Source organism: Eutrigla gurnardus (assembly GCF_963514095.1).
Source record: "Eutrigla gurnardus genome assembly, chromosome: 6".
NCBI classification, from domain to species: domain Eukaryota; kingdom Metazoa; phylum Chordata; class Actinopteri; order Perciformes; family Triglidae; genus Eutrigla; species Eutrigla gurnardus.
Window position 1 is genome coordinate 21,449,817 of NC_139920.1, and position 27,680 is coordinate 21,477,496.

The 27,680-nt window shown below is 43.7% G+C and overlaps 1 protein-coding gene across 2 annotated transcripts; it reads left to right on the plus strand.

Moving 5' to 3' along the window:
* kita (KIT proto-oncogene, receptor tyrosine kinase a) lies at nucleotides 1-27,221 on the plus strand. Of its 2 annotated transcripts, none has more exons than XM_084010726.1 (21): nucleotides 1-398; nucleotides 3,430-3,684; nucleotides 5,827-6,111; nucleotides 6,836-6,975; nucleotides 7,513-7,705; nucleotides 9,332-9,518; nucleotides 10,158-10,273; nucleotides 10,576-10,690; nucleotides 13,413-13,597; nucleotides 15,556-15,662; nucleotides 15,840-15,966; nucleotides 16,669-16,773; nucleotides 18,248-18,358; nucleotides 18,478-18,619; nucleotides 18,771-18,877; nucleotides 18,976-19,097; nucleotides 20,098-20,220; nucleotides 21,838-21,949; nucleotides 22,073-22,172; nucleotides 22,428-22,533; nucleotides 24,151-27,221. In XM_084010726.1, the coding sequence occupies exons 1-21, from the start codon at nucleotides 344-346 to the stop codon at nucleotides 24,328-24,330; spliced, it is 2,973 nt and encodes a 990-aa protein (XP_083866852.1). In that variant the 5' UTR covers nucleotides 1-343; the 3' UTR covers nucleotides 24,331-27,221. The 2 variants fall into 2 exon arrangements, with proteins under 2 accessions (XP_083866852.1, XP_083866853.1); XM_084010727.1 differs by having other exon boundaries at nucleotides 7,534-7,705.
* Nucleotides 27,222-27,680: the final 459 nt, after the last annotated feature.

The following is a 27,680-nucleotide window of genomic DNA, read 5'->3' on the forward strand; positions in this document are numbered from 1 at the left end:
CCGCCGCCGCCTCACATATACCTGCTCGGCCTCGCATCGTCCCCTCTGGCGCGCTCCGGGAGAACGAGCATGTTTGCAGGCGGGCGACGGCTGCCGCTGCGCTGTTGTCGCTGAGCATCTGCGCCCCTTTTTAACGGCCGGAGAAGTGCGCCTCGACCGCAGTCAACTTCCCCAACAACTACTCCTCCGACGAGTGTAGCTGCAGCACGGGAGGGAGCGAGGGAGGGGGGGGGACACCTTAACCGAGAGAGACAGAGAGACAGAGAGAGAGAGAGAGACAGAGAGAGAGAGAGAGAGAGAGGCACTGGCTCACCTCCGCAGCTAGACCCATGGAATAATAACTATGGAATGCCACTGGATACTGCTGTCTGTGTTTTTACAGTTAACCTTCCATCCAGGTGAGTGTTTTGCACTTGATGCGCTAGTTTTTGTTCTTTTTTTTGTGCGCATCTGTACTTGTTGCTTCTTGGGGAGGCAACGTGCGAGCTCCTGTGTGCGGGCTTCTTGTGTGTGAAGCTCGGCTAAGATTATCCACACATCACGGTGCATTTGCTCCACTCGCTTTTTGTTGTGGTTCTTTTATTCCTAGATCTAAAGAGAGAGAGCGAGAGAGAGGGAAAGGGAGAGAGAGATTGTGATAAAACTGTGAAACCCGATGAGGAAAGCGGATACTTTGGATGATCTGGATGCCCGCGCGCTGACTTTTAATAATTCATGTTTTGTTTTTATTCAGAGAGAGAAAAAAAGTAGTCAAACACTGGAGGTGAAGACTTTTTTTTTTTTGGCTGCAGGTTCTTGCGGTTTGCCTCGCAGCCCCTAACCGTCGTTATGGAAATATATGTAGTCAGGATTCCTCGGAAGCATGCAAACTAGCAGCTGGTACACCCAGAACTGGTTTGCATGCTTATGTAATTTGTCACTCGTTGGATACATATAGTGACTTTAAGAGGCCAGTTTATGACTGCTTTTGTTGTTATTTGGGAAACACATTTATACATTTACGACCTGCAGGTCTAATAGAAATTAGGTGCCAACTCCCGGTGCCATGGCACCTAATTTCTATGTTTATGCACAAACACAGTCTCAGCTCTGGTTTCTATTTATCGGTTTATAATTGTAAGCCTTGTTAAAATGGCTCATATGCGACTTTTTAATTAATTAAGCATGTGAGGAAATTGTGGGATTTGGCTCGTTTATTCACGCAGAGCGTGTGTGAGTTTGGGGTCCTTGCTGTTGGTTGCTTCCTCCTCGGTGTGCGTCTGTTTTATATTTTTAATGCGCCCGTTCCAAACTGAGCGCATATATCCTCCCAACAGGCTACGATGCGCTCGTGGGAGGCCGCTGATGCCACATCCTCGCGCGGGGGGGCTTTGCCCGTCATGTGACGCGATGCAACACCACGAAGTTTGCCTTAAGCCCGTTTACGCGGTGCTAATTCACCATGTCACCCTGCGTTTAATCCGTACGCACGATGCACGATTAAACGGATAAAAGCTCAAACGTCCTGTTTGCTCCCATCTCTTTATACGCTCGCGCTGCTGCGTTGACGCACGTGAGGCTATTAGAAGTAACAGTCTCCAAACAGACCCGTTTAGCGCACGGTGACACACTGTTGTTTACTGTCCTGTGATTCCACCAACGTGTGTGAGTGCGTGTGTGTGTGTGTGTGTGTGTGTGTGTGTGTGTGTTCGTGCGCCGGCGCCACGCCCTCTCCACGTTCCAGGAGAGACCTCCACGCGCCGGTCCATAGAGGAAGACTTGGTGGTCTCAGAAATGAGATCCGGGTCTTTGTTGTGTCAGAGGAGGGATGAGAGGTCACGTGTCACACTATCGTATGAAGCCTAATAACTAACGAGGATGACGATGTTTATTAGGACGGAACCCCAGAAGGAACCAGAAGGTTGATTTTAATCAACTGCTATTTATTATCAGAGAGTGTTTCAGGTTGTTGGGGGTCAATTACGTCAGATTATAATTTATACCATGAGGGGTTTGGGGGGCCCGAGTGGTCGGTCAGATTATAATTTATTCCATGAGGGGTTTGGGGGGGCCTGAGTGGTCAGATTATAATTTATTCCATGAGGGGTTTGGGGGGCCCGAGTGGTCGGTCAGATTATAATTTATTCCATGAGGGGTTCGGGGGGCCCGAGTGGCCAGATTATAATTTATTCCATGAGGGGTTTGGGGGCTCGAGTGGTCAGATTAAATATCAATGAGTCTTGCGGAGCCCCAGTGGTGAGCTAACGTTTTAAACACAGAGGGTTCTAGGGGCCCTAAAACACATTTTATGATTGAAACACCAAGGGGACTTTGGGCCCTTACATTGTAAGCACCCCGTGATCTCAGGAGGGGCCCAGCTACACTATAAGCACCTGCGGCCCCTGGACCACTGGCCCCTCTGGTCCATAGATTCACGTTTGGCCCCAGAGGAAGCTGCCACATTCGTCCCAGATGAAGTGTGATTTTCAGAGACACAAAAGTGACTCATCGGCTTCCTGAGTTCTGATTTTTTTAAACAATCTAAAGCTGAAGTCACAAACACCGTGACCACAGCTGGATTTAATAGTTAATAGAGATTTTTAAATAAAATAAGAACGCTTGTGTTTCTTCTTTTTTACAATCTTTCCTGACGCAGACTCGGCGGTTCCGACTTGGGAATCTTCCCAGAGGTCGTGAGATAAATCTGAAGGGGGTCACAAGATTATTCAAGCTCTATTTTTTATTTATTTTTTGCTTTCAATTGTGAAATCCTGCAAGTTTTGGACTGTTTGTGTCGTCTCTTAGCGAGGGGCCGTAACACTGCTGGGAACGTAGAACTGGTTCCCAAATAAAAGCTTTGGAGGTGAGAGCCAGGGGCGGATGCCCGGTTCTGAAGCGTGAAGGAAGCCGTTTACTTTTGGATCGGGAATTCATTCTGATCTCGTGGAGTCGCAGGTGTGCACACATCTGGACGCCACAGTGGTGAGAAAGGCCTTGTACGGTCTCTCCTTCTCTCTCCGCCACGCTCAAGTTGTTTTATTTATTAGCAGTTATCAATAACTTCAATAAAAAAAAAAGTTGATCACAAAAAAAAGCAGTTATCAATAACAACAGAATAGGAACATGCAGTTATCACGTTTAATCTTTATTTGAGTCAATTAATCCAGTTTCCTCTCCGATGTCCAAGTGAATAAGTGATATATTTACAAACACATTTATACATTGTTGCCCCATAAAGTTGGAATATTTTGTTTTCAGACCCAATCCTCTGTTTATTCCTATTTAACTGCATCAGTCATCACTTTGACCAGGTGTAATGATTACATTATGTGTCCCAGTTACCCAGGTGAAAGATCTAATCCGAGTTGTGTGTTTTTTTTTTGCGTAAATATTAATAATCTTGTTCCTTTTGACACGGCGTTCGTTCATGTCTCTCCATCCCCTTTGCAGGCAACGCCAAGCCCACCATCACCCCCGTCGGCTCCCACCTCGTCGTCCCGCTCAATGCACCGTTTGAGCTGCGTTGCCAGGGCGACAAGGACATGCAGTGGCAGCGGGAGGACCGGCCGAAGGTGCGCGGGGAGAAGCGGGTCGCCGGCATGTCCACGCTGCATATCCCGCGGGCTCAGCCGGTCCACATGGGCCGCTACATCTGCCTGGAGGACGGCACCAAGGAGCAGACCTCCATCTACGTCTACGTGAAAGGTAGAGAGAGTGTGTGTGTGTGTGTGTGTGTGTGTGTGTGTGTGTGTGTGTGTGTGTGTGTAGACAGGTGCTATGACAGGTACAGCAGGATGCTGGAGCTGATTATCGAGTTTCACTGTATTTCCACCTTAATGTGACTCCACATCTCCTTGGCGTGCCGCCATCACCGCAGGCCCGACATCATACACTCATCGCACAGCTGCACATCTGCTGTCGGGAACTACTTTTTTGGACCAGAAGGCTAAAAAAAAGGAGCATCATGAAAAAAGATTTGTGTGATGAATACGACCAGGCAGTTTGAGCTCTGCATGCTGAGTCATGGATTTGGCACACGAGAGGTGTTTGTGCCCGGTCATTCTAATGAAAGCTGGTTTGAAAGGTGTAATCATTACGATCTTTTCGGAGTTCTGGTGTGTCTGTTGCTGCTAAACAAACGCACATTGTTGTAATTTGCAAAAAAAAATTGATTTGATGAATGACTGCGGTCGGTCGTCAGCGTGGCGACAGGTGCATCGAATTTCATGTGGCTGCTTCACAGTCGAGCAGCAGGAAACAATCCGTTTGTGTTAGTTCACTCTGCTGTAGCACAAAAAGCAGGGAGACTGTTATTAGTAGGCATGGTTTTCCTTCCATCCTGTTTTTAAATGGAATACAACAAACAAACACATTTGCTCCTTCAGTATCCGTCACGGCTGTTGAGCCCGAGTCATAGCAGCGTTGCCAGATCAGATTGCCAGTTTTCCACCTCCCAAATCACAACCTCAGATCTGCCCAATTCAATAAAAACAACAGCGCCCAGAAATTTGCCAGAAACCCCGGAAACTCCATCACATGCACAATAGAAATATACGTCACCGGCACGCAAAGCTTCGCATCTGCATCACACAACCAGAGATAATGTGTTGGATAAATATCACAACCCACAGGGAGGGCAGTCACACGGCCGAGTACACAAACCGCCTTATTTCTGTATGAGACGATGACGTCTAAGGGAGCGGGCCTGAACACAGCGCACGTCAGTCAAACGTGTCTCAAGTTAACTGGGTCGATGACATCAGCGAGAGGACGCAATGGCGCTTATTGAATTTTTGTGACAAAAAATGACAGCTTATTTGGACATTTTCACAATATATTTTTCGGAAACCAAACAAAAGTTGACGAAAGCAGACGGAATTTCACCTGCCGAACCCAGATGAATTAATAGTCGGAAACCAGCCCAATCTGGCAACACTGAGTCCAAGACCAGGTCCAGGGGAAGCCGGGACTGAGTCTGGAGTGAATCGAGTCCCGTTCAAGACCATAATAGGTAGTGCTATCCAGGGTTGGAATTTTGTCATTTTATAGGCAAGGCCATTTGGCCTTCACTTTCCTTTTTTTAGGGGCACCAAGGCCACATGACAGGGCACAAAGGCCATTGAGTAAAATGAGATGGTTTTACCTTTCAGATTAATACCATCAACCACTAACATCCTAATTAATAACAAAGCATGAATTATGTATTAAAATATTTTTAATACCAATATCAAGTTAATGTTACATTAGATTTTTTTTCAATAGCATCTTACAAAGGAATTAATACTTTAGAGCAATAAAACATATTCTGTATGAAATCTTTATATATGTAAAGATGCACGCGCACATACACGGGTAGGCAATGTGGGCATGACGTAGACTTTAATGGATAGGCAGTCCCTCATTATCGCTCAGTGTTCAATGCGGATCTCCCCATTTATTATATTGCTGTTCAGATCATGCTAACAACAGGTGGTAGCTCCGGGTTTCTTGCAAAAGTCACGGTAACAGATTTCCGTGGAAAATTAAGTTCAAATTTGCACTACATTTGGACGGAAACTCGGCTTGTGAGATAGAATTGTTTTCTGATATTGTTTTACATACAGATACTGGATTTTGGCGGATCATACCACTAAAAATGCACATCATCATCTGCTCTATTTAACACAGTCATGGAAAAAAAGCACATAATTCCTACTAATCAAATGGCAAGAAGTCAAAAATACTAAAACAGTAGTGGGAACATTTTGTATGCTAGTGTTGCATTATTATATCATGGCACATGATCACATACTGAAATCTTCACAACCTCAAGTGTTTTCGAGCTCTGACGCCTCCGTTCTTTGGCAGATCCTGACAATCCCTTCAGAAAATCAATGGTGTTCAACATTCTCACTCGAGTGGGAGACGCCGCTTCCATCCCCTGCCTGGCAACCGATCCCAGTCTGGACAACCTGCGCCTGGAAACGTGCTCCGGCAGGGCTCTGGCCTCTCGTCTCCAGTACACCGCCAGCCTGGAGCAAGGCATCACCATCCACAACACGCAGAAGGCCTACGAGGGTTGCTACGTGTGCACGGGAAGACTCCGGGGACGCAGCGTCAGGTCACATGACTACGATCTGACGGCGAAACCAGGTAAAGTGGTGGAAATGCTCGAAATTTACTGTTGCTGTACAACAAAAATGTATTGTGAATTTTGCAATTTAAACATATTTTTGTCATGGATTACGATGGAGTACTGAGTGAGTTCACAGAAAGCTGCATAGGGAGGAACTTGGGTTGGTGTTTGAGAAAAAATACACAGGACTCTCACCCAGGAAACTGCTGTGCATGTCCTGTGGAAACAAAGTACTTTGGTTGCCCAAATAGTTGTATTGCCTCAACCTAACAAAGTCATTTTTATACCATTTTGTGTAAATTTGATCATTTTAAGGTGGACCAATTTAGTTTAATTGGCTTGACCGAATGAAGTGTATGTTAAAGCATTTTTGGGGTCTTGTTTCAATTTCGTAATCATTTTAACTCAAACCACAATGTTTTCTTAGTAAATCTAACCAGTTGGTCTTGTTTCGATTTCATTATTGTCATTGAAAACCAAATCATGATGTTTTTTAACAAATTCCAACCAATTAGTTTTGGTTCCCTAAATTTAACAAAGGCGTTTTGTTTTATCTTGTTCCAAATTTTAACCCAAATCATGATGTTTTTATTTTTTTTTACAATGTTTTGTTTCAATTTACGATGTGAGAAAAATTCTCTGGGAAACCGAAACGAGAGCGCCGTTTAAATGTTGTCGGAGACACGGTTTGCAATAAAAAGCACAGCTTGAAGACCTGTTTGGTTGTTGATTCCCCTTCAGTCCCCGTTGCTCCGCCCGTGATCGAGATGCAGGCGACCAAAAGGGTGATCCTCACCCGGGGGGAGAGTCTCTCCCTCACCTGCAACACCACCAACGTCAACGGAGAGATCCAGCTGAAGTGGGTGACGCCGCCTGGCTCGGTGAGACCTCTCCGCCTTTTTTTCTCTCTCTGCTTTGTGCCGTGCTGTTGTTGGAAACAAGAAAAATGAAGAATCAACCACGAACTATCAGATGTCCCCCCAGGGAATTTTGTTTTAGTCTCTCAAACTTTTACGGGCCTTTAGGAAATGTCATGACACCAAATTAAATCGACCAGCTGCATTGATTATTAGCATGAAAATTGGACCCAATTAAGCTCTCAGACGTGAAGGTCGCAAAGCTAGCAAACAAAACAATGTGACGATGAGAAAAGTGGCGTTCTCGTCCACTAAAATGTGTTTCATGTGTTATTTTAAAAATGTTTTCCCCCGTGTACCTGATACCAGTGGTTGTTTCTTCTCCTGAACGAGAGTGAAAGGGGTCAAAGTTCATGCTGTTTAAGTTTCAGGATGTTGGCTGTGTGTGTGTGCTCGCATGCAGGCGGTTGTGTGTGTGTGTGTCTGCATCAGTGTCTGTGTGCTTGGCAAGGATAGACATGCAGACGGGGTTAATCTCTAGAGATCTCTGGGCGTTGACAGGGTGCCGTCTGGTATCCACAGCAACCAGCAAAGGTTGACAGTGCTTCGCGTATCCTGACGGAGCACTTCACCCACGTGCGCAGCGCCACCTTGCACATCGCGGCGGTCGGACCCGAGGACGTCGGGCGGTACCAGTGTGAAGCCGAGAACGAGAAGGGGGTCACCTCGCAGTCTGTGTGGCTCGACGTTTATGGTGAGGACACAGATTTGATTTATTTTCTTTTTTTTTTCTAAACTTGCAGTCGGTAACATTTGAGATGTAATCTTGATGCTTCCAGCATTTTGAAACTTCAGCTTCAGGAAATGCACTAATTAGCTGTCATGCGTCGGGCCCAACAAGACTTCATTTTAAATTCTCCATTGTCTTACATTGGGAAAGATATGTTATTATTTATGTAAAGGAAACATTTGAATATATTTAAATCCAGGAAGGTAAATATGAAGCTAACGTCAGCATTAGCCTAGTTTAGCTTAACTTACATTAAAGACTGGGAGCAGAGGGTGGGCTGGCTCTGTACAAAGGTACTAACACTAGTTAATGCGCTATATCTCATTTAGTTCATATGTACAAAAGACACACTATTGACTTGAACTGGAAATAAATAGTCTTAGTAGTGTGTGTGTGTGTGTGTGTGTGTGTGGGGGGGGGGGGGGGTAGTGTCACTCAGCAAAACAGCTTCAGGCAAAACAGCTGACTAGCCTGTGGAGAGGTGGGGGGGGGGGTCAACCAACTGATCAAAAATGGATTTTACCAGACCTGGAGCTCTAGCATTTGTATGAGGAGGGGAAAAATGGCCATAAATAGCAGAGGTTTTGGGGTCATTTCTAGCAATGAGTCCCAGTGTCAGTTTCTGACATAAAACTATGAAGGTTCACATTCATTTTTGGACGATTATTAGCCTTTAACTAGATGGGGTTTTTTTTAGGTTAGGTTAGGTTCTTCAATGTCCCCATGTGGATAACTGTTTTCACACATCAATCAGAGTTTACAGGGCAGCATAACAGTAACAATAAAACAATAACAAGTAACACATAACAACCCCTCTCCCACACATACCACAATAAAGCATATAAACATAGACATGACATAGACAGTGAAATACCAGGTCTGCATGGATTTGTTTAAGGCTGTGATGGCAGAGGGAATAAAACTTATTTTTAAATGGGCTTATTTACAGTCCACTATATCTGCGGCTTGATGGGAGAAGTATGAAAAATTGGTTCAGGGGATGGTCAGGGCTGTCTACTATTGCATCTGCTAGGCCGGTCGCCAGGCATCTCGTAGCCTAACCCGATACGAAATTGTGTTAATTAGCGTTACGGGTGCTGCTAGTTGCTTGTAGTTACCTTTGGAGAGAGCAATGGTAGCTGATTCCCCCCTGTTACTTTATGCTCTGACCTTATAATATACAGGGTCGCCCATAAAGTTGGAATCATTTGCAAACGCCTTGTCTTTTATAGCGCCAAACAAATGTTATGCATGATTTAATTTCACCTTGGTAACTGGGGCACATAATGTAATCATTGCACCTGGTCAACGGTGATGACTGATGCATTTAAATAGGAATAAACTGAGGATTGTATCTGAAAACTAAATATTCCAATTTTATAGACAACAGAGTATAATATAGAGAGTGATATCTTCTCATCTTACTTTGAGAATGAGCACATTTCCTGAAAGTCCAATATAGACGGTACGTATGTGGAGTCACTCTGTGACACCACTAAGATGATTTTGACCACTGTGCATATAGACAAAGAGTTCACTTCTGCAAAATCCTTGGCAACGGCCATCTCATTTCCTTATTTTTTCTGCCAGAGAAAGGATTCATCAACTTAACGCCGGCGATCAACGAGACCATCCACGTGCGTTCGGGGGAGAGTCTGCCGCTGAACATCGACATGGAGGCCTACCCGAAGCCTCGCGCCTTCTCCTGGAGCTTCATGGGCCGCGAGCTCAGGAACACCACGGACCACGTCATCACCACACTCAACCACGAGTACAGGTGCCATGTAGACGCCACTTTTCATTATCGCCGCTCGGAGGAATTTAGCAGCTTTTTTTTTTTTTTTTTTGTAAGCCGGTGTTAACAGCTGCACCGAGAAACACAGCTGGAATTCTAAAAATGCTCTCTGGTGAAACGGGAACAGTGGGGATATAAATGGCTTTCGCAGAAACAAAAAAGCAAAGTGTGATATATCTCTGTGCTGCATGCAGAAATATTACATCATATCATTATCGGCATGTCCGACTTGATGCGTTGTTTTTTGTTGTTGTGTTTATTGCAAAACAATTCATGGTTGGTGTGTGTGTGGAGAACAGGGACGTGACCTTTAAGCCTCCATTGGATGCGACACTACTCCCCTCCAGCAAAATGCATGAGGGAATGCACTCAATTAGTTTATATTTCCCCTCCAGAATAATTGGAAACATGTTTTTTTCTCCTGTTAGTGATTTGCATGTCAGTGAACAGCTGTGTATAAACAACGAGAAGACAAACAAAAAACTGGTTATAATCTAAAATGTAAATATCTGTTTGTTCTTTCTCAGAGCCGTGTTGATTGTTTTTTTTTATGCTTTTAAAAAAACAACAACATGTTTGCTCTTTAATGCTGAACATGTGATTGCTCTGTGTTGTGTTCAGGTACAGCAGCGAGCTGAGGCTGGTGCGGCTGAAAATATCGGAGGGTGGAGTTTACACCTTCCAGGCCTCCAATGGCGACGCCTCAGTGAACCACACATTCACCATCTTTGTGATCAGTAAGTTTGTTTCCTAGATTTCCTTTTTAAAGGTTTTTTGTTCCCTTGAGCCACGTTATGAATTACATCACTGCACATTGCATTAATCTTCAGGAGTTGACATTGGGGAAAAGGTTTTCATTGATTTCTCTTTGTGTGTGAAATTAGCTTTTTTGCACTCGACCTCAGCTCACCACCCCACACACACACACACACACACACACACACCATTCACATCATTAAGTTTCAATGCAATTGAATAATAATAATAAAAACATTTGTCCTGAACCTGAAATGTTCTGACATTAAGTCGTGTTTGTTAGGTAAACCTGAGATCGTGTCCCATGAGGGTCCAGTGGACGGACAGGTACGCTGCGTGGCCGAGGGTTTCCCGGCGCCGCAGATCACCTGGTACTACTGTGAGCAGCCCTACGCCAGGTGAGACGTTTAAAAAGCCCTTTTTGTTTGTGCCTCTCTCACTGGTTTTGTAGTGGGGGAATTGGAATAAAGCAGGTTATGGTTTCGGGGCGGGGCTACCTTGTGATTGGTCGCAAACCACAGCATCGCTACCGTCGCTACCAATACAGTTAGGTCCTAAGATTAGTTTTAAGTCAGTTATGGTCCATTTAGAGTCCAACAGACCAGAAAGCAGGGTATGCTTTAGGGGGCAGGACTTACCTGCTGATTGACAGGTCACTTTCGCGCTACCAATGCTAGTTAGCTACTAAGATGACTAAAACTTCAGCTGTAAAGTTGAACCTTGAATTATAGAAGCTAACTTTGTTAGCAGTTTCACACCAGAATCCAGATGGATCCAGATTCAGTAAGGGTGCCGCTCGGGGTGCTGCTCTGCCGCTTGTGTTCATCAGATCCACCCGTCGCTCCTCCACAGTCCAAATATGATCACTTCCTTCACTGGTTGCCAAAAATCCAAGATGGCGACAGTCAAAATCGACAGACAAAGTGACGATTTTGAGGTTTATGAAACAATTTTAAAATGAGAAATTAATATGGTCGGTTGTTATTGACTTAGAGTCTTGCTAGCATAATGTTGCTTGCTTTGTGCAAGATGCTAATCAAGATTTTATGAAAATCTCTATATCAAGTTGGAGACAATGACATGGCTGGATAGCTTCGTAGCTAGCTAGTGAGATAGATATATAGAGGGATTAGGTCCTGTTTTAATTTATAATACATAGCAGTTTATAATCCATAATTAAATAATCACACAATTCAAACTATTAATGTCTTTTTGCTTGATTGTTTTTTGTACAGTCTTTTGTTTCCCAAAACATTTAAATAAATAGTCACTATATAGGATTATTACAAAGTAAACTGACTGCGGGGGTCTTTAATTTCATTTTAATTTTGGGTGGGTCCGTAGACCTGGAGCCTTGTATACCAGCTGCTAAAACAAAACCAATTTTTTAAAAATATTTAGAATCAATGTTATTAAAATAGTAGGAGTAATGTCAGATCTGCACTTTATTTGCAGTTTTAAATAAAAAAAAAACTCTCCCCTCAAGGGTCCTAAAGGTCACAGTAAAGACTCATTGGATAGAGTCCGGAATGATGGTGGTGGAATGTGGGATTGTGGGATGTGCCGGGTTCTAACTTGTGATTGGCTGACGGTGATAAAGATGACCCCCATGTGACATGGGATTGGAGAGAATTGACTTGTGATTGGTAGAGGGGCCCGGGGGGTCGTCTTCCCGGATACAACTGGACATGGACTCATCCCGTGTCAAACATAGAGTGTGTTGAAGGAGGAGCCACCGGTTGCCGTAGCAACAACCAATCCCAAGCAGCACAGGCAGTGAATCATAAGTGATTATCCAAACTTCATCCACTAATTCTATAATTATAATCAAATCCACTTAATGCTTATTACATACAGGCACGCTATATGTACAGAAAGAGAATGAGCGTGAGATAACGGCTGCTTTTAAGGAACCCTGGGTAATTTTTAACACAACTTCTATATTTCATGAGCACTCTCCGCACTTTTCATGGACTCGTGGTTCTGCATTTTGTCTAAATGTGACGTTTCGGAGTTGAATAGAGACTCAGAACACATGTTGATCAAAAAGGCCAGGCAGTCAAACAAAGAGGGGTCAATGCAAATAGAGCAAACAAACAAGGAACATCCAGTAATCTAAAATCTAAAAACCAGAGGACAAGGCAAAGTCCAAGAATCAAGGAAAAGTGTGGAAACTGACACGTCGTCCAAAACTGATGCAAGAGTCATTCAAAGAGCTCAGGGTCACTGACCAGGCATCGGTATTTGACAGTGTTAAAGTCATCTTAGTAGCATTAGTAGCGTGGTAGCAACCTGTCAATCAGCAGGTAAGCCCCGCCCACTAAAACATCCCCTTCTTTCTGGTCTGTTGGACTCTAAATGGATCATAACGTACAAAAATGAACATCATGCTCGATTGAAGAATACTTGAAACTAGAGCCTGAGACCATAAACTCATGTTTACAATGTTTACTGAGATAATAAATTTAAGAGAAAAGTAGGCTTGTTTTCTCATAGACTTCTATACAATCAGAGAGGAGTCACCCCCTGATGGCCAGCAGAGAGGATGCAGGTTTAAGGCACTTCAGGCGTGGCTTCACTTTTCAGTGCTACCTAGGAGTCAATTCATGACAGTAATGTTTTCTTCAGCATTCGGTTGTACTTAGCTCAGCCCTCTTGTGTCACTTCTGCAATCATCCAAGATGGCGACTGCCTAAATGAAAAACAAGACGTCAAAACGGCAGCACACAAACCAATGGAAGGGACTCTTGTATACAGTCTGTGGGCATAACAAAGACAATCTGTCATGAGAATAGGGAAAACAAGGAGTTGGCTGAGGGCACAACCAGGAGTGGGTGAGTAATTGAGGCAGGTGTGGATCATAAACAAGGGCAGAAACGAAACATCAGGAGAGGCAATTATATCCAAATAAAACGGGAAACAATGAGATAAAAAAAAACCTCAGGGGCAGAGCAGAACGTTAACTTTCGGTTTGATAGCGTTTTTTTCCGTGACTCAGGAAATCAGGAATGTGCGTTTTGCATAGATTTTCGGGGGGTCAAGATGCCGAGCAGAGCGGGACAACTGACGAATACCTCGGTGATCCCTGTGTCAACAATGTGTGTAATCTCCTGCCTCCAGGTGCTCCCAACAGGTGAATGCCACCCAAGAGGAGCACAACATCATCACCGTCACGCTCTTCAGCCCCATGTTCGGGAAGACAGAGGTGGAGAGCCGGGTGAACGTGAGCCTGGGCCGCTTCAGCACGCTGGAATGTGTGGCAACGGCGGAGGGCGAGCAGGCCTACACGCTGTTCTCAATCCGCGGTGAGTCCGGGTCCACATGGTGTCCGGGGGGGGGGGGGGTCGTCCGTCAGTCTCCTGTTCTGTTGCTGGTTCGATGTAATCCTCCGAACATCTTCACCTTCAGATTAGAATTAAAGTAGAGTCAGAGGACACGAGTATGTTTCATCGACTGGAGTCTGTTGAAAACCTTAAAAAAAATACTTAATCCCCAACTCAAAATATTTACTACCCGCATGATTTTGACGAGGATTAAACCCCAACTAGAGGTTTGGTCGTCGTGTAATCTGTTCGGTAAACACGAGCGAGGGAGGCGACATGATTGGCCGCGATAAGATGTTGTCACTTACAGATAGGAATTAGCGTTTAGCCCATTGTTTACTTTATGACTCCAAATCCGTTCGGTTCTAACAGCTTCCCCATCTGCTTGTGCAACATACCTCAAAGTGGCGTGAGGCGCAGGGAAGTGAGTGTGCGGTGAAGTCCTGGAGACCTGGGTTTTTGCAGGACACGGGGTGGGTGGGGTGAGGTGGGTTGGGGGGTTAACTGGCTCCAGCGGGTATGTGGGCAAGCATTAAGAGGGATGGGGAGTGTGTGTTTTTTGGCCGGGCCCCCACAAGCTTTTGGGAGTGTCTCCAGGATTTAAAAAAAAAAATTTTTTTTGGGCTTCACAGAGCTAGGCAGACCAGGCGGAGGCACTCAGAGTGTGGAACCCAGTATGAGTCCTGGCGGTGCCGGGCCATTCTGGGGCTGTGGGAGGCTTTGGAGGTGTCACACCGGGCTTTAGAAACCACTGACAGGTTTACAGGGGATTAGTTCCTGCAGACTCTGCATTCTCAGATTTGAAGTGGCGAGAAAGCTTCTTATCTCTAAAGAGCTTATCACACCCCTCTGTACAGAGGAGCAAAACAATAAGGCATCACAAACAGCCGCACACAAAGGAACAGAACACTGACTACGTATAATTACTCGCAGACCACAGCTGTAAAAGAAAAAGAAAAGCAAAACAGATGCAGTAAAAAATACCGTTACCATCCAAACGGATTTCAAGCACAGTTCAGAGATGTTTTTTTTTTTAAAGTGCAGAATTTGCAAATACAGGGGAAGAAAAGCTGTATGTTTACATATATAATTGGATTAGTTCCCTGTGATTTGACCAAAGTGAGCTTCACTGTGACTTAGCCTCCTCAGGCTTACCTTAATGCCCCTCCACAATGTCATTTGGAGAGTAAACATGGCTAACCATTGAAAGAGTCACCGATCGGCTCTGTTACCACATCAGCTGGGCAATATTGGATATTATATAGATATCGGATTATGATACTAGATATGGTCTTAGATTTTAACACAGTGTTGCAGCTTCATGGAGACAGATTGAGTCTGGCTAGTTAGCTAGGCAGCTAGTAAGCTGTGTAGCTAGTTAGCTGTGTAGCTAGTTAACTGTAGGCTAGTTAGCTGGGTAGCTTGACTTTCTCCAGAAGGGCAGGAAGTGTGGTAGTCCTGCCGTTGTTTACCAGCTCGCTGCCCGACTCATTTTCTGTAACAAGTGTAGCATTAGAGAATGGCAAGCTAGCTACCTAGCTAACTACCTAGCTGCTCGCTAGCTAACTAGCCAGCTGCTACCAAGTGCACCGTTGCATTAATGTGCCTTAATGTCACATAAATTGAGCCAAACAAAGTTGTCACTCATCGGCCAACAATAATGATGTTTCCTACGGAGTGTATGGAAAGCATTAAGTTAAATTTGACTAATTTAGTCTTGTAGCGTTACTACTCTACACTGCTGGCCGTTACTGTAAAACCTCACCAAACTTCCGTTCTACTCCTATTTTATTTCTATCGTATCCACAACTATTTAATACTAATAAAACATATCTCACTGTGTAAATAGTTTTGCAACCTTAGAGTATCTCTGCATCGAAACACTGTGATATTTGACTTCCTATCTCGTTGCTGACGTTCTCCCCGTTGTCTCGTTGCAGAGAAAACCGTTCACCACGATCTGTTCACCCCTCTGCTGATCAGCTCCGTGTCAGCAGCGGGGATCCTCTGTCTCGTCCTCATCATGCTCTTCTACAAGTACATGCAGGTACGACGCATCTGCAGCGTTGTCACACCCTCTTCAATCATACTCAGAGATGCCGAGCAAAAACTACTGCAGCATGTTGGAACGCCTACAGATTCATGAAGTTAATTGTGTATTGTGTGTGTGTGTGTGTGTGTGTGTGTGTGTGTGTGTGTGTGTGTGTGTGTGTGTGTGTGTCAGAAACCCAAATACCAGATCCAGTGGAAAGTCATCGAGGGCATCCACGGGAACAACTACGTGTACATCGACCCCGCCCAGCTCCCGTACGATCACCAGTGGGAGTTCCCGCGAAACAACTTGCGTTTTGGTGAGCGCCTTTATTATTCTTTTTTTTATCAAAGCGATCTCCTCCAGCACCCCGCTCCCACCCATCTGTTTGCTCTGCCATTTATCTGTCATTTCTTGGACAGCAACGTTTTTACGTCCCGGGTGTAAATCATCGCCGGAGCTGAGTGATGTGCAGATAAATGAGGGCTTGTGTCAGTAATAGCCTCGCTAACAAAGCCTAACAGTGGCAGTCGGCATGACATCAGCGCTGCCAGACCTCGGGCTACTTCATTGACAACCACTGGTGTTTTGTGTGTGTGTGTGTGTGTGTGTGTGTGTGTGTGTGTGTGTGCATGTGTGTGTGTGTGTGTGTGTGTGTGTGTGTGTGTGTGTGTGTGTGTGTGTGTGTGTGTGAAGGTCTGAACCACGTGTGGTCAGTAACCAGTTTCTCGGCTCATTAATGATGAAGCCCCACTCCCTCACTGCAAACATGATATTGTTGACACATTCTGGGTGTTGTTTTTAAGAAACCTCCTCAAACAGGATCCTGCGTGTCCTGGTGCCTACGTACACAGCCCCGGGGGCTCAAACCGGTGTTGTCCTAGACTAGAGAGAGACTGGCATGCGGCCAGTTTTAAGTGGGAGGGGAGGAGAAACAGGATTGTGGGAATAACAGTTTTGTGTCTTGTCTTCTTGATTTAAAATATATATATATATATATATATACTTTTTTTTTTTTTAGGGAAGACACTGGGATCTGGTGCATTCGGGAAGGTGGTGGAAGCGACGGCGTACGGACTCTCAGAGGGAGACTCGCTCATGACGGTGGCTGTGAAAATGCTCAAAAGTAAGTCAACACACATGCAAATGAAGCGGCTATTCAAGACCTTTGATTGGCTCAGGAGGTGGTTCCCACCACATTAGCATTTCAAAACGCAAGATAAGGGAAAGGACACCCGAGATAAAAGAAAGAAAAATATTGAAAGAAAGAAAGAAACAAAGAAAGAAAGAATGTATGTATGTCTGTTAGTTTTGGCTAATGGCTGTCAGAGAAGGGAACCTGAGTGCAGGAACTTCAAGTTTTAGAAACGTATAATTGGAGCTGTTTGTTGCAGAGATGCCAGTAACTTGACTTGACTCTATGTAAGATTTATAAAACTGTGAACCTGGAAGATCGCCTAGCATCCTCGAGCCAAGATGAGAAAGATTCGTGCTCGGCATATCTGGATATCCTACCGGTGCCTTAAATGCGTAGTTTAGATGCGCGCCCCTGAATATCTCATCTAAACACAGCAAATAGGTGTGTATCATACCCGTGCCATGATTGGTGGAGTGGTTCCAGGCCCTGGCTCTTGATTGGCTGCACTCACAAACCACCTGGTATATAAAGAGCTAAGATGGCGGAGGTCAAGCATTCCTTATTCTCCTCCTCTCCTAACAGGCCACACTTCAGTTCAGCTCTGTAGTCCTTTTGAGTAGTTTGGTTTCTTTTGAGCAGTGAGGGTGGAATGCCAGTTTTGTTAACAGTGTTCTCTCCTGTTTATTTAGTTAGGGAGGTAAGTCTTGTGTCATTTTTGTTTTCTTAAGTTTGGTTAGGTAAGGTTTATTATTTCCTAGACAGGAACCTTTGGTTTGTTATTTTGGCGTTAGTCCACCCGGAATCCTATAGCTCAGCTTATATATATCGTTATCTATTTTTGTCACTTCAACTATTTTTGTAAATAAATAATTTTTCTCAGTATTCAACTAAATCATTGTTTGTGGTCACTTGGGACTTGGGGAAGATGGGGCCTTTTCGTGTTGTGTCCTAGGCCCCCTAGACTGTACGCCTACAGATATAATTTTAAAGCATTTTTAATTTTTTATATTAACCAAATAAAATGTATGTTTGGAAAATAAAGGTCGGCCTTATAAATGTAATGAAATTCAAAAATACATTTAAAGTGGGATATATAGACACATGTCATTAGGAGACTGGTGCCATTTTTTTTTTATATTTTTGCCCCATTTCAGGCACCAATTCCTACCAAATGTTGTTTTTATGACGAAATAGTGTGTCAGCATTATATATATATATATATATATATATATATATATATATATATATATATATATATATATATATATTTTTTTTTTTATTGGCAACAACAAATCAACATATTTTATAGGCCAGCTTTTTATTTTAATGAGCCGCTGGCGACAGAAGCAACCACAAGTACCGGATCACAGCGTGTAATCATAGTTGAACGTGAGCTGACTATTCCTTTTGATTCTGATTATTATATGATTTTTAAAAAAATGTTTTGTCCTCCAACCCACAGCGAGCGCTCACGCCACAGAGAAAGAGGCACTGATGTCGGAGCTGAAAGTCCTCAGTTACTTGGGAAACCACATGAACATCGTCAACCTGCTGGGAGCCTGCACTGTTGGAGGTGTGACAGCCATGTCATCCTGTTTTATCACTCCTTTTGTTGTTTCTTGGTGTCACTGAAGTGTTTTTTTTTTTCCTGTAAAAAGATCATCATGTGTCTTTTTTTCTTGTCTCCCGCAGGACCGACGCTTGTGATCACGGAGTACTGCTGCTTCGGAGACCTGCTCAACTTTCTCCGCAGGAAGAGGGAATCCTTCATGTGCTATAAGCTGGAGGACGACTGCTACTACCACAACGTCACGCCACACAGAGACGCAGCGGGGTCAGGCTCTTTTATATTATTGTATAATGTGTGGTGTATATTGTAAGAGAGTGTTTACTACCCAGAACGTGCGTAGGCGGAGGGTATTTGGACGCCCATGTGTGGCTGTGTACTCGGCTGAGACCAGACTGCTCCTTTTTCCTTTTCACAGCAACAGCTTGAACGGCTACATGACCATGAAGCCTTCTGCCATTGCCGCCGCCAACGCCAACCTGCCGTTCGGCTCGTCCTCCGAGAAGAGGCGCTCACTACGCAAAGGTAAGCATGACGGCCCGCTCACAGAGCATCTCACACTACAAATACACGGAATAGTGAGGAAGAGCGGTTGAAGTGAACGACTTTTTTTGTCCTCTCAGGTGGCTCCGACGACACCGAGAGCGAGATGTTTGACGAGGACGGTCTGTCGCTGGACACCGAAGACCTTCTCAGCTTCTCGCACCAAGTGGCTAAAGGCATGGAGTTCTTAGCCGCCAAAAATGTGAGCAAGATACTTTATCATCACTAATACAATGTAATTATGTGAGTACGTGAAAAGTGCCTGAAATTACAGAAACAACGCCAACGCAGGGTCAATTAGGGTCCTTAATGGCTGTGGACACACAATGTTTGTGATGTTCTTTTGTATCTCGCTTAGTTTACATACTTATTTTGAGCCCAACCTTAACATCTTTCCAATTCATTGCCTAAGCCAAGCGATAAATTGTTTCCGCGAAATCTCAAGCCACTAAAACGTAATGGGATGTTAAGAGAGCGTGGTCATTTTATGTACTTCTGCGAAATCAGGTTGCAAAAATGTACCTACTTCTGAAAAATATTAATAATGATATCGCATTTTCACGGGGCTGAACGGTGGTGTAGTGGGTAGCACTTTCGCCTCACAGCGAGAGGGTCCCGGGCGACAGAGCCTTTGGCGCAGCTGCCCCCTCCCTCTGGAATGCCCTTCCCACCCATATCTACAATGTCAACATTCTTCAATCATTCAAAACAGCCCTCAAAACACACCTTTTCTCTCTTGATTTTTAATCTTTAAACTTGTTTCAACTTGTTTGTTTTTTTACTGTTGTTTTGTTTTTCTGCTGCTTGCTTGCTTTGTTCTGTTCTTTTTTGTTTTCGTTTAGTTGTTTTTTTGTAAAGCGTCTTTGAGCACCTGGAAAAGCACTATATAAAACTTATATATTACAGCTTAGACGATACAAACATTCAAACCTTTTATTGGAAATGTGTTAAAAATATTCATTTTGCCTGGATCGCATGTTTGGAGTGCGCTGTTGAAAGATTTATTAGCCGGAAAGACACCGTGTCCAGTAAAGCTCACGTATCGGTGTCGGTGGTTGTGTGTTACAGACTTGAGTGTGGAAATCCGGCACCAAACTGCATTAGAAGTAGAACCTCATCCATGTCTAATGTGATATTATTGATCGGTCACGTATACGACACATATCATTTAGATATTAAAGGTAGTGTTTGTTTTTTTCCAGTGTATCCACAGAGACCTGGCTGCCAGAAATATCCTCCTGACTCAAGGAAGAGTAGCAAAGATCTGTGATTTCGGCCTGGCCCGGGACATCAACACGGACTCCAACTACGTAGTCAAGGGCAACGTAAGTCTGTGCTCAAGATGTGATGCTTGGTGAAGTTCTAGGTTGAGGAAGCGTCCCGTTGTGAACATCGTGAAAAAGTCCTCCAACATGCCGTTCTGGTCTTAAATCAAAACTTGGGCTCCCGTGGTTTTCAAAGAGTCAAAGTAAGTTTGTGAAGCGATTAATAAATATGTTGGCGGGGCCCTGCTTCCTCCGTCATGTATGTACTTCTCAGAGTTACTGTGGAAGCAAACCGTCTTCCTCGAGGGGATGTTCCAATTCACAAGCTGTTTTTAGCTTTATGGCTGATAAACAAGACACTACAGGCAAAGTCTTATTTCAGATTTAGTGGAAAGAAAACAGATCTAAAAAAAGATTTCTCCTAAAATATCCCCAAGTTTTTCTGTCTATATTCTGAAGGCTACTACAAAGGCGTTTGTTCTTGTAGCATAGCCTCATTTATACAACATTCTAGATATTGCCTCATTTGCATATTTGAACATTACAACAAAATTTCAGAAAACTTCCAATACAAAAAAAATATTGTCTCAATGTCAGTAATCACCCGGGGAAGTTCTCCTGGTGACATCTACTAGTTTCACACGTTTCAACACATGCTCTCGTGAATGTTTGGCTAACCTAACTCAAGCTATTTGTGAGTTCAAACGTAACCTAGTTGTAACTTGAGTGTTAACAAAGTGAAGATTTACACAACGCTAAATTAAAACACACAAAATGGTTCTAAACTAGAGACAAGTTGTCTCTAAATATTTACATACAACTGAGAACAGGGTGTAACTGTCACATATGTAGCCTACAAAGCTAACGTTAGCCTACAAAGCTAACGTTAGTCCACCTCTCCACCTCACTTGGAAGTGTTGGATAAACCAGATTGAGTTATATTTGAGTAATTTATTTACATGTTAGATATTTTCACAGCAAACTCACATATTTTGCATTATGTAAATTAGTTAGCTCGGACTTTCACCAACGTTAGTTGTCCGATCTCGCGAGAGTTTGTCCCTCACAAAAAGGTTTTGAACATTCATTTTCTCCCGGTTTGTCCGTCTGTAAAAATCCCATTTTGATCTCAGAAAATTTGGAGGATTTTAATTGTATATGCTTGTTTAGTAAATATTTACGCACAAACTTTGCAATCAATTCACGAAAAAGCAGGTTTTGTTTTATACATGCAGCTATCACGTCATAAAACCCATTTTATTATTTTTTCTGTGAACAACCTCGCGGGAACACATTCCCACACATTTCCCTCCGTTTAATCTGTTTGTTGGCTACAAATTAAATATATAATCTTCATCGTTAGCCCTGCAGACACCAGCATTAAATCACTTTATATGTGTTAGCATTGCTATGGCTCCAGGGACAAGCAGCTAGTATGGCTGACGTGTGACCGCGGCTGAAATATGCTTCCCCCCTGTAGCTGTCCGATATGGGCGGTGTGTCTCTGTGTTTATATGTAATTTCAGACCCTCAGGCGATGACTGTTGAGTGCATACCTGGCAATTGGTGCAGTCTGTTCATTCAGTCACAAATGTGTGTCTTGCCCCCCCCCAACAGCAGTAAAGAAAATAAAGATAACAAACTCCGTCTGCTCACATATCTGCTCTTTGTTTTCAGGCTCGTCTGCCGGTGAAATGGATGTCTCCGGAGAGCATCTTCGAGTGTGTGTATACGTTCGAGAGTGACGTGTGGTCCTACGGCATCTTGCTCTGGGAGATCTTCTCACTAGGTAAAGCCCCCCTCCCCCCATCCATCCATCCATCCATCTATTAAACCATTGTGTTGTGTGTTTTTTCTGCCTGGAGCGTTTTTTTTGTGTGCACAATCTAACTGAATCTCCCCCTGCATGTAGGAAACAGCCCGTATCCTGGCATGCCCGTGGATGCCAAGTTCTACAAACTGATAAAAGAAGGATACAGGATGGATGCGCCAGAGTTTGCGCCCAGTGAAATGTGAGTGTGTAAAAAGATCAGAGGAGAGAGAGAGAGAGGTGGCGGTAGACGGAGGTAGGCGAGACTATAAAAGAATGCAATGTGGGAGATTTGAACATCCTGCTGCATTTTGGCTTTTCACAAGCAGAACTAAAACCTCTCTGATGGAACCGAGAACACATTATACACACACAGAAAAAAAAATGTAAAAAAGGAATAGAGCAGAGAGAGAGACACAAATTATAAGTGTTTGTGTGTTTCTATGCCGCTGTGCAGGTATCAGATTATGAGGTCCTGCTGGGACCCAGACCCCTTCAACAGACCCCCCTTCAGGAAGGTCGTGGAGAGGATCGAACAGCAGCTGTCGGACGCCACCAAGCACGTAGGTTCTTTTGGTTTTGTTTACTTTCACAGTTTTGGAAGGGGGGACAGCAGGGTTAAGAGGTCAAGGTCCTGAACTTGTGAAAGCTGAGCTTCCACAAAAAATTGTTTTCAATAAATATTGAGCAATGGTATTGCCCTGAATGCTAAATGGAAACATCAGGCTTATTTCACATTAAAGCTTGAAGCTTGTCTTTGACTTTTTATAAATATCTCGAGCTTGCCACATGAAAAACATGAAACACTCTTGTAAAATGCATCAATGCATATTTTCCTTATTCATTTCTCTTTTTGCTATATTATCATGACTTTAATTTAATATAGACCTTTGCTTGTTGGTCTGAGTGTGTGTTTGTGTGTCTGTTTCTACTCCCCCTTGCCTTCATGGATTTAAAATGAAGTTGGATTGGATTGAATACATTTCCACCGCTAGGCCCCGACACGCTCTTCTCGTGGGAAAGCTGTTTTTAAAAATCACCTCCTCCTCTGTTCACACATAATTCAGTTTGAGGTCAGGGGCCTCTTGCAGCATGAGCAGCAGATGTGCTTGAACTCACAGCTCGTCGGATTTAATCGCGCTACGTTTGTGGGCCGCCGTTGTTCCTCAGGATCGTCCTCTCTCACGCCAATGGTTCCTCATGTCAGTGTCGGGTTAATCTCTGGACACATCAGTAGGCATCAGGATGCATTGGCCCAAAACGCAACAGCACCCCCCCTTAAGGTAGTCAACAGCAAGGGACAAATATATTCATGGAACAATTCAAACAGGATCAAAACATGATTTGTCTCTATTTGTCTATCGACTACCGTACATATTCATTACAAAGTAAGGTCCAATGTTGGTTCATCGGAAAGGTCCTGTTTTTCTTTGGACAGAGACAGCCTACTCGTTTCTCTCTGCTGGCAGTCTTTATGCTAAGCTAACTGACTCCAGTAATTATGTTGAACTAAGCTTTCTGACTCCTGGCTCCAGTCTCTGAACTAAGCTATCTGGCTCCAGTCTGTATGCTAAACCAAGCTAACTGGCTCCAGTCTGTATGCTAAACCAAGCTAACTGGCTCCAGTCTGTATGCTAAACCAAGCTAAACTGCCTCCTGTCTTTATGCTAAACTAAGCTAACTGGCTCCAGTCTTTATGCTATGCTAAGATATCTTACTCCTGGCCCCAGTCTTTATGCTATGCTAAGCTATCTGCCTCCTGGCTCCAGTCTTTATGCTATGCTAAGCTATCTGTCTCCTGGCTCCAGTCTTTATGCTAAGCTCTGTTTTCTGCCTCCTGAATCCAGTCTTTATGCTAAGCTAAACTATCTGCCTCCTGGCTCCAGTCTTTATGCTAAGCTAAGCTAACTTCCTCAAGGCTCTGCCTCCATAATTAAAGGAGATATATGATACCTAACTCACAAAGGGACTAAACTTAATTTTCCCCCAGTCTAAAAATATCTGAATTTTCAGAACCAAAAGAATATGAAGTGACTCTCCCTCTTGCCCCCCTCTCTCTCTCTCTTTCTCTCTCTCTCTCTCTCTCTCTCTCTCTCTCTCTCTCCCTCTCTCTCTCTCTCTCTCTCTCTCTCTCTCTCTCTCTCTCTCTCTCTCTCTCTCTTTCTTTCTTCCTTCTTCAGATTTACCTGAACTTTAGCTCCAGGCTACCTGCGACACCCAGAGCCAGGGAGGAGCCCAGTCCTGCGCTCCACCGCCCAAACTCGGCCGGTAACAGCAGCTCCCTGAGTCCGACCCAGCCCTTACTGGTCCAGCACGAGGTCTTCCTTGAGGGGACAACCCTCAGAGCCCAACGGGTGTGAGGACCCACCCAAACCTGTCTGTCTGCCTCATAAAGTGCCTGTGATGTTTCCCGCCACAAAAAAAAAACACCCAACCACTTCGCCCGCCCGTCTGCCGCTTCACCGGTTCCAGCGGCGCGTCGCAAGACGAACGGTTAATTGCTGTCCATTACTGGGAAAACAACAAAAGAACGACTGGCTGCTGTCGTCGTCATTGTCACTACTGTTGCCTAGTGATTAGAGGGAAGACAGTTGGACTAATGCTCCCCCTGCTCACAGCAATAGAACTACAAAGGCACCGGGGGAAGAGCGAAGGGACATCAACCGCTACTCTTCACTTCATAATGACATTTTCAGTCGCATTTTCATTTTTTTCCTACACATTTCATAAAGGTTGTTTTGTTTTCTCTCTGTCCAATCAGAGATTTTTTTTCTTTCTTTTCTTTTTATGTCTTGTGATTTTGTTGTCCTTTTTTTCAACATTTTTATTTTCCGGTTTGGCCGTTTGTTCGGAGGGAAAAAAAGCACTCGAGGCACTTGAACTTCACGTCGTTACATACATTACCACAATGCAGCTTTTATTTTCTTTTTATTTTTTTTACACTTTTATTGTCAGTATTATTTCCAACTGTTCAGATCTGTTTGATATGAAGGAGATACCTTTTTTTTCGGGGGCCAATATATAGAAGATGAATATAGATGTGTGGGAGAGAAAACTGGTGTATAAGCTATTAGACGGCATGGTTGGTCATGCTTCAGAGTCCATAAGTGCTTCAAGTCGATTAGGAAATACATTTCTTTGCTCTATTTATGTTGGAGGTCGCCACCTAGAGAGCAACTAACCGGATCTGTAAACACATTACATGGATGAGCCTGGGCTTACACACACACACACACACACACACACACACACACACACACACACACACACACACACACACACACACACACTCGGTTGTCTTCAGAGATACAGTGTAGATATGGTGTAGACACGGTACATCTGTAGGTGATGATATTAGTCATCGCCATACGATGAGACGGGAAGAAGGTGCCCCGAGGAAGTCTCGGTCTTTAGCTCTGTTACATAAGCAGATGTATAGTTTAACTTTTTTTGACAGCTGTACTGCGGGAGAGTTCTTATTGTAAAGGTGTAAATAAATGTTCAGGTTTATATGGTTTCGCTCTCCCACCGCATCCAGTGGATGGTCTTTGTTTACAAGCATCAGACAGGTACTGCCATTTCTGAGATGTGTGTTTTCTTTTCTTTTCTTTTCACCTTATATTCCCCTTCACAAAGGAGATGGGAAACCCTGTGTGTGTTTTGCCTCTAGTTCTGGTGTTAATGCAAAAGGTTCCCGTGAGGTGACAAGTAGCTGTTGTGTTTTGCAACAACTTTTTTCAAAAATACAGACGTGATTGGTCGGTCGGTGTTCTTAGCCTTTCGTCCGATGCCAATGGAAACACAGCCACAGCAATTATTAGAGCGACTGACGTGGAGTGAAGGGCTGGAAGGCACTTTTAGTTTCATATCAATACAACCAGAGAGGTTATGAATACATTTATTACTAAGAGCACAACATATCTTTGTAGATCGAGCCTCTTAATTTCGTTCTCAAAGTGCATCAAATTGGTGCATTTCATTTAAAAGATTTCCACAGTGTGTCCGTTTTGTTCTAATATTGTGCAGCTCCTAATAAAGAGCGAGATCACAGCGGGCGAACAAACACAAGACTTTAACCCAGCACATTGCCGTCCGCGTCCTTACAACTAACTTAAGCACTGAAGTCGTCACCGTGGCGTTTCCCCTAACTTCCTGTGAAGTTTAGTTTGAAGAGACGTTAGCGTTCGAAACCAGCTCGAGGGTCCCGGTTGACCGAGCCGTTTTTTTTTTTTTTGCTTATTTGGCTTGTCGAAGTCTTCATTGTTCTCCGAGCAGATGCCGGTGTCTCCCAGAAGTCCTTCTCTTCTTTGTATCCAGCTGTTTCCTCCATCACACGTGGGATTTTCAGCACCTCTCAGCCAGTAGTCTGGATCGGCTCGGACCATTACCCCCCCCCCCCCCCCGGTGGACGTGGCTGTAAAGAGCACCAGGAAAAAAAAGTGTCCTGTTTGCGTGTATGAACCTCGTGTGTGTGTGATTGTGTGTGTGTGTCTGTGTGTGCGATTGCAGAATCAGAAGAATTACTGTCAAGAGGTGCCACTACTAATAAAAAAAAGATTAATCAAGTCGTTTAGGCTACGATAAAAAAAACACAACAACAACCCAGTCTTATTGCTCTGTCTTTTTTTTTTTGTAAATATAAATGTGCGTATATTGTAAAGAAGTTGATGCTTTTTGAAGATGTTTATCTCAATGAAGATGTGGTACATTGATGCAGAGTTTTATTATGCTGTATTTTTCTTATGTGTGCACAGATTTCCAACCGTAGGTTCAACTGGAAAACCAAAAAAAAGAAAAGAAAAGCTGCTTGTGTCTCCGTCACCATGGTAACTTAACTCACTCTGGCTAATGATTTAATTCATTTAAAAAAATGAATTTTTTGGCTGATTAGTCATTTCAACCAGTTAATAATGCCAGTTCACTTGTCAACTGCCTCAACAAAAACTCTCTCTCTCTCTCTCTCTCTCTCTCTCTCTCTCTCTCTCTCTCTCTCTCTCTCTCTCTCTGTCTCTCTCACTCTCTCTCACTCTCTCTCTGTCCCTGAATGGTCGGATCTGATCATCGATATTCACAAGGAAGGACATGTTGCAGAATAATAGAGATTATTTTTCATTTCATTGCTCCCCCTCTAACAGTTTCTCCTGCATTTTTTGCTACATATTTATTAAAACCTGAGGCTTTAGTGTTACCGTGTAAATTTGATGTGTTGCTAATACACGTGTCAATGTAAATAAAAATTGTGTATATTGAATTAACAATGAAACTTTTTTTGGGGTACGTCCAACACGCAACACAAGCCTTTCCGGTGGACCACAAGCATGTTTATATATTCTATTAGATAATTTTTTCACTTCAAGAAAGTAACATTACTCATGCTAACAACAGATCTCACTCCTTCTTTCACTTTCTTTTTGGCATTCTTACGTTACATTTGTGACTGGACAGCTATGTTAGCTAGCTAGCAAGCTAAGCTAACGGCCAGGTTGGTACGTTTTGTGAGACGAGAGATGACAACGTTACGACATATCGGAAAAGAATATGTACGCTAGTCAACAAAGTCTGCGTTTTTTACCAATATGTCATAAGTTTGTCATCGTGTCATTTAGTAGTGTGAAACTGGTCAGCGAACTACATCTCTCGTCTCACACAATGTATGTCAACAAAACTTGCTAGCTAGCTACCTTAGCTACGTTCCATCACAAATGTAAAG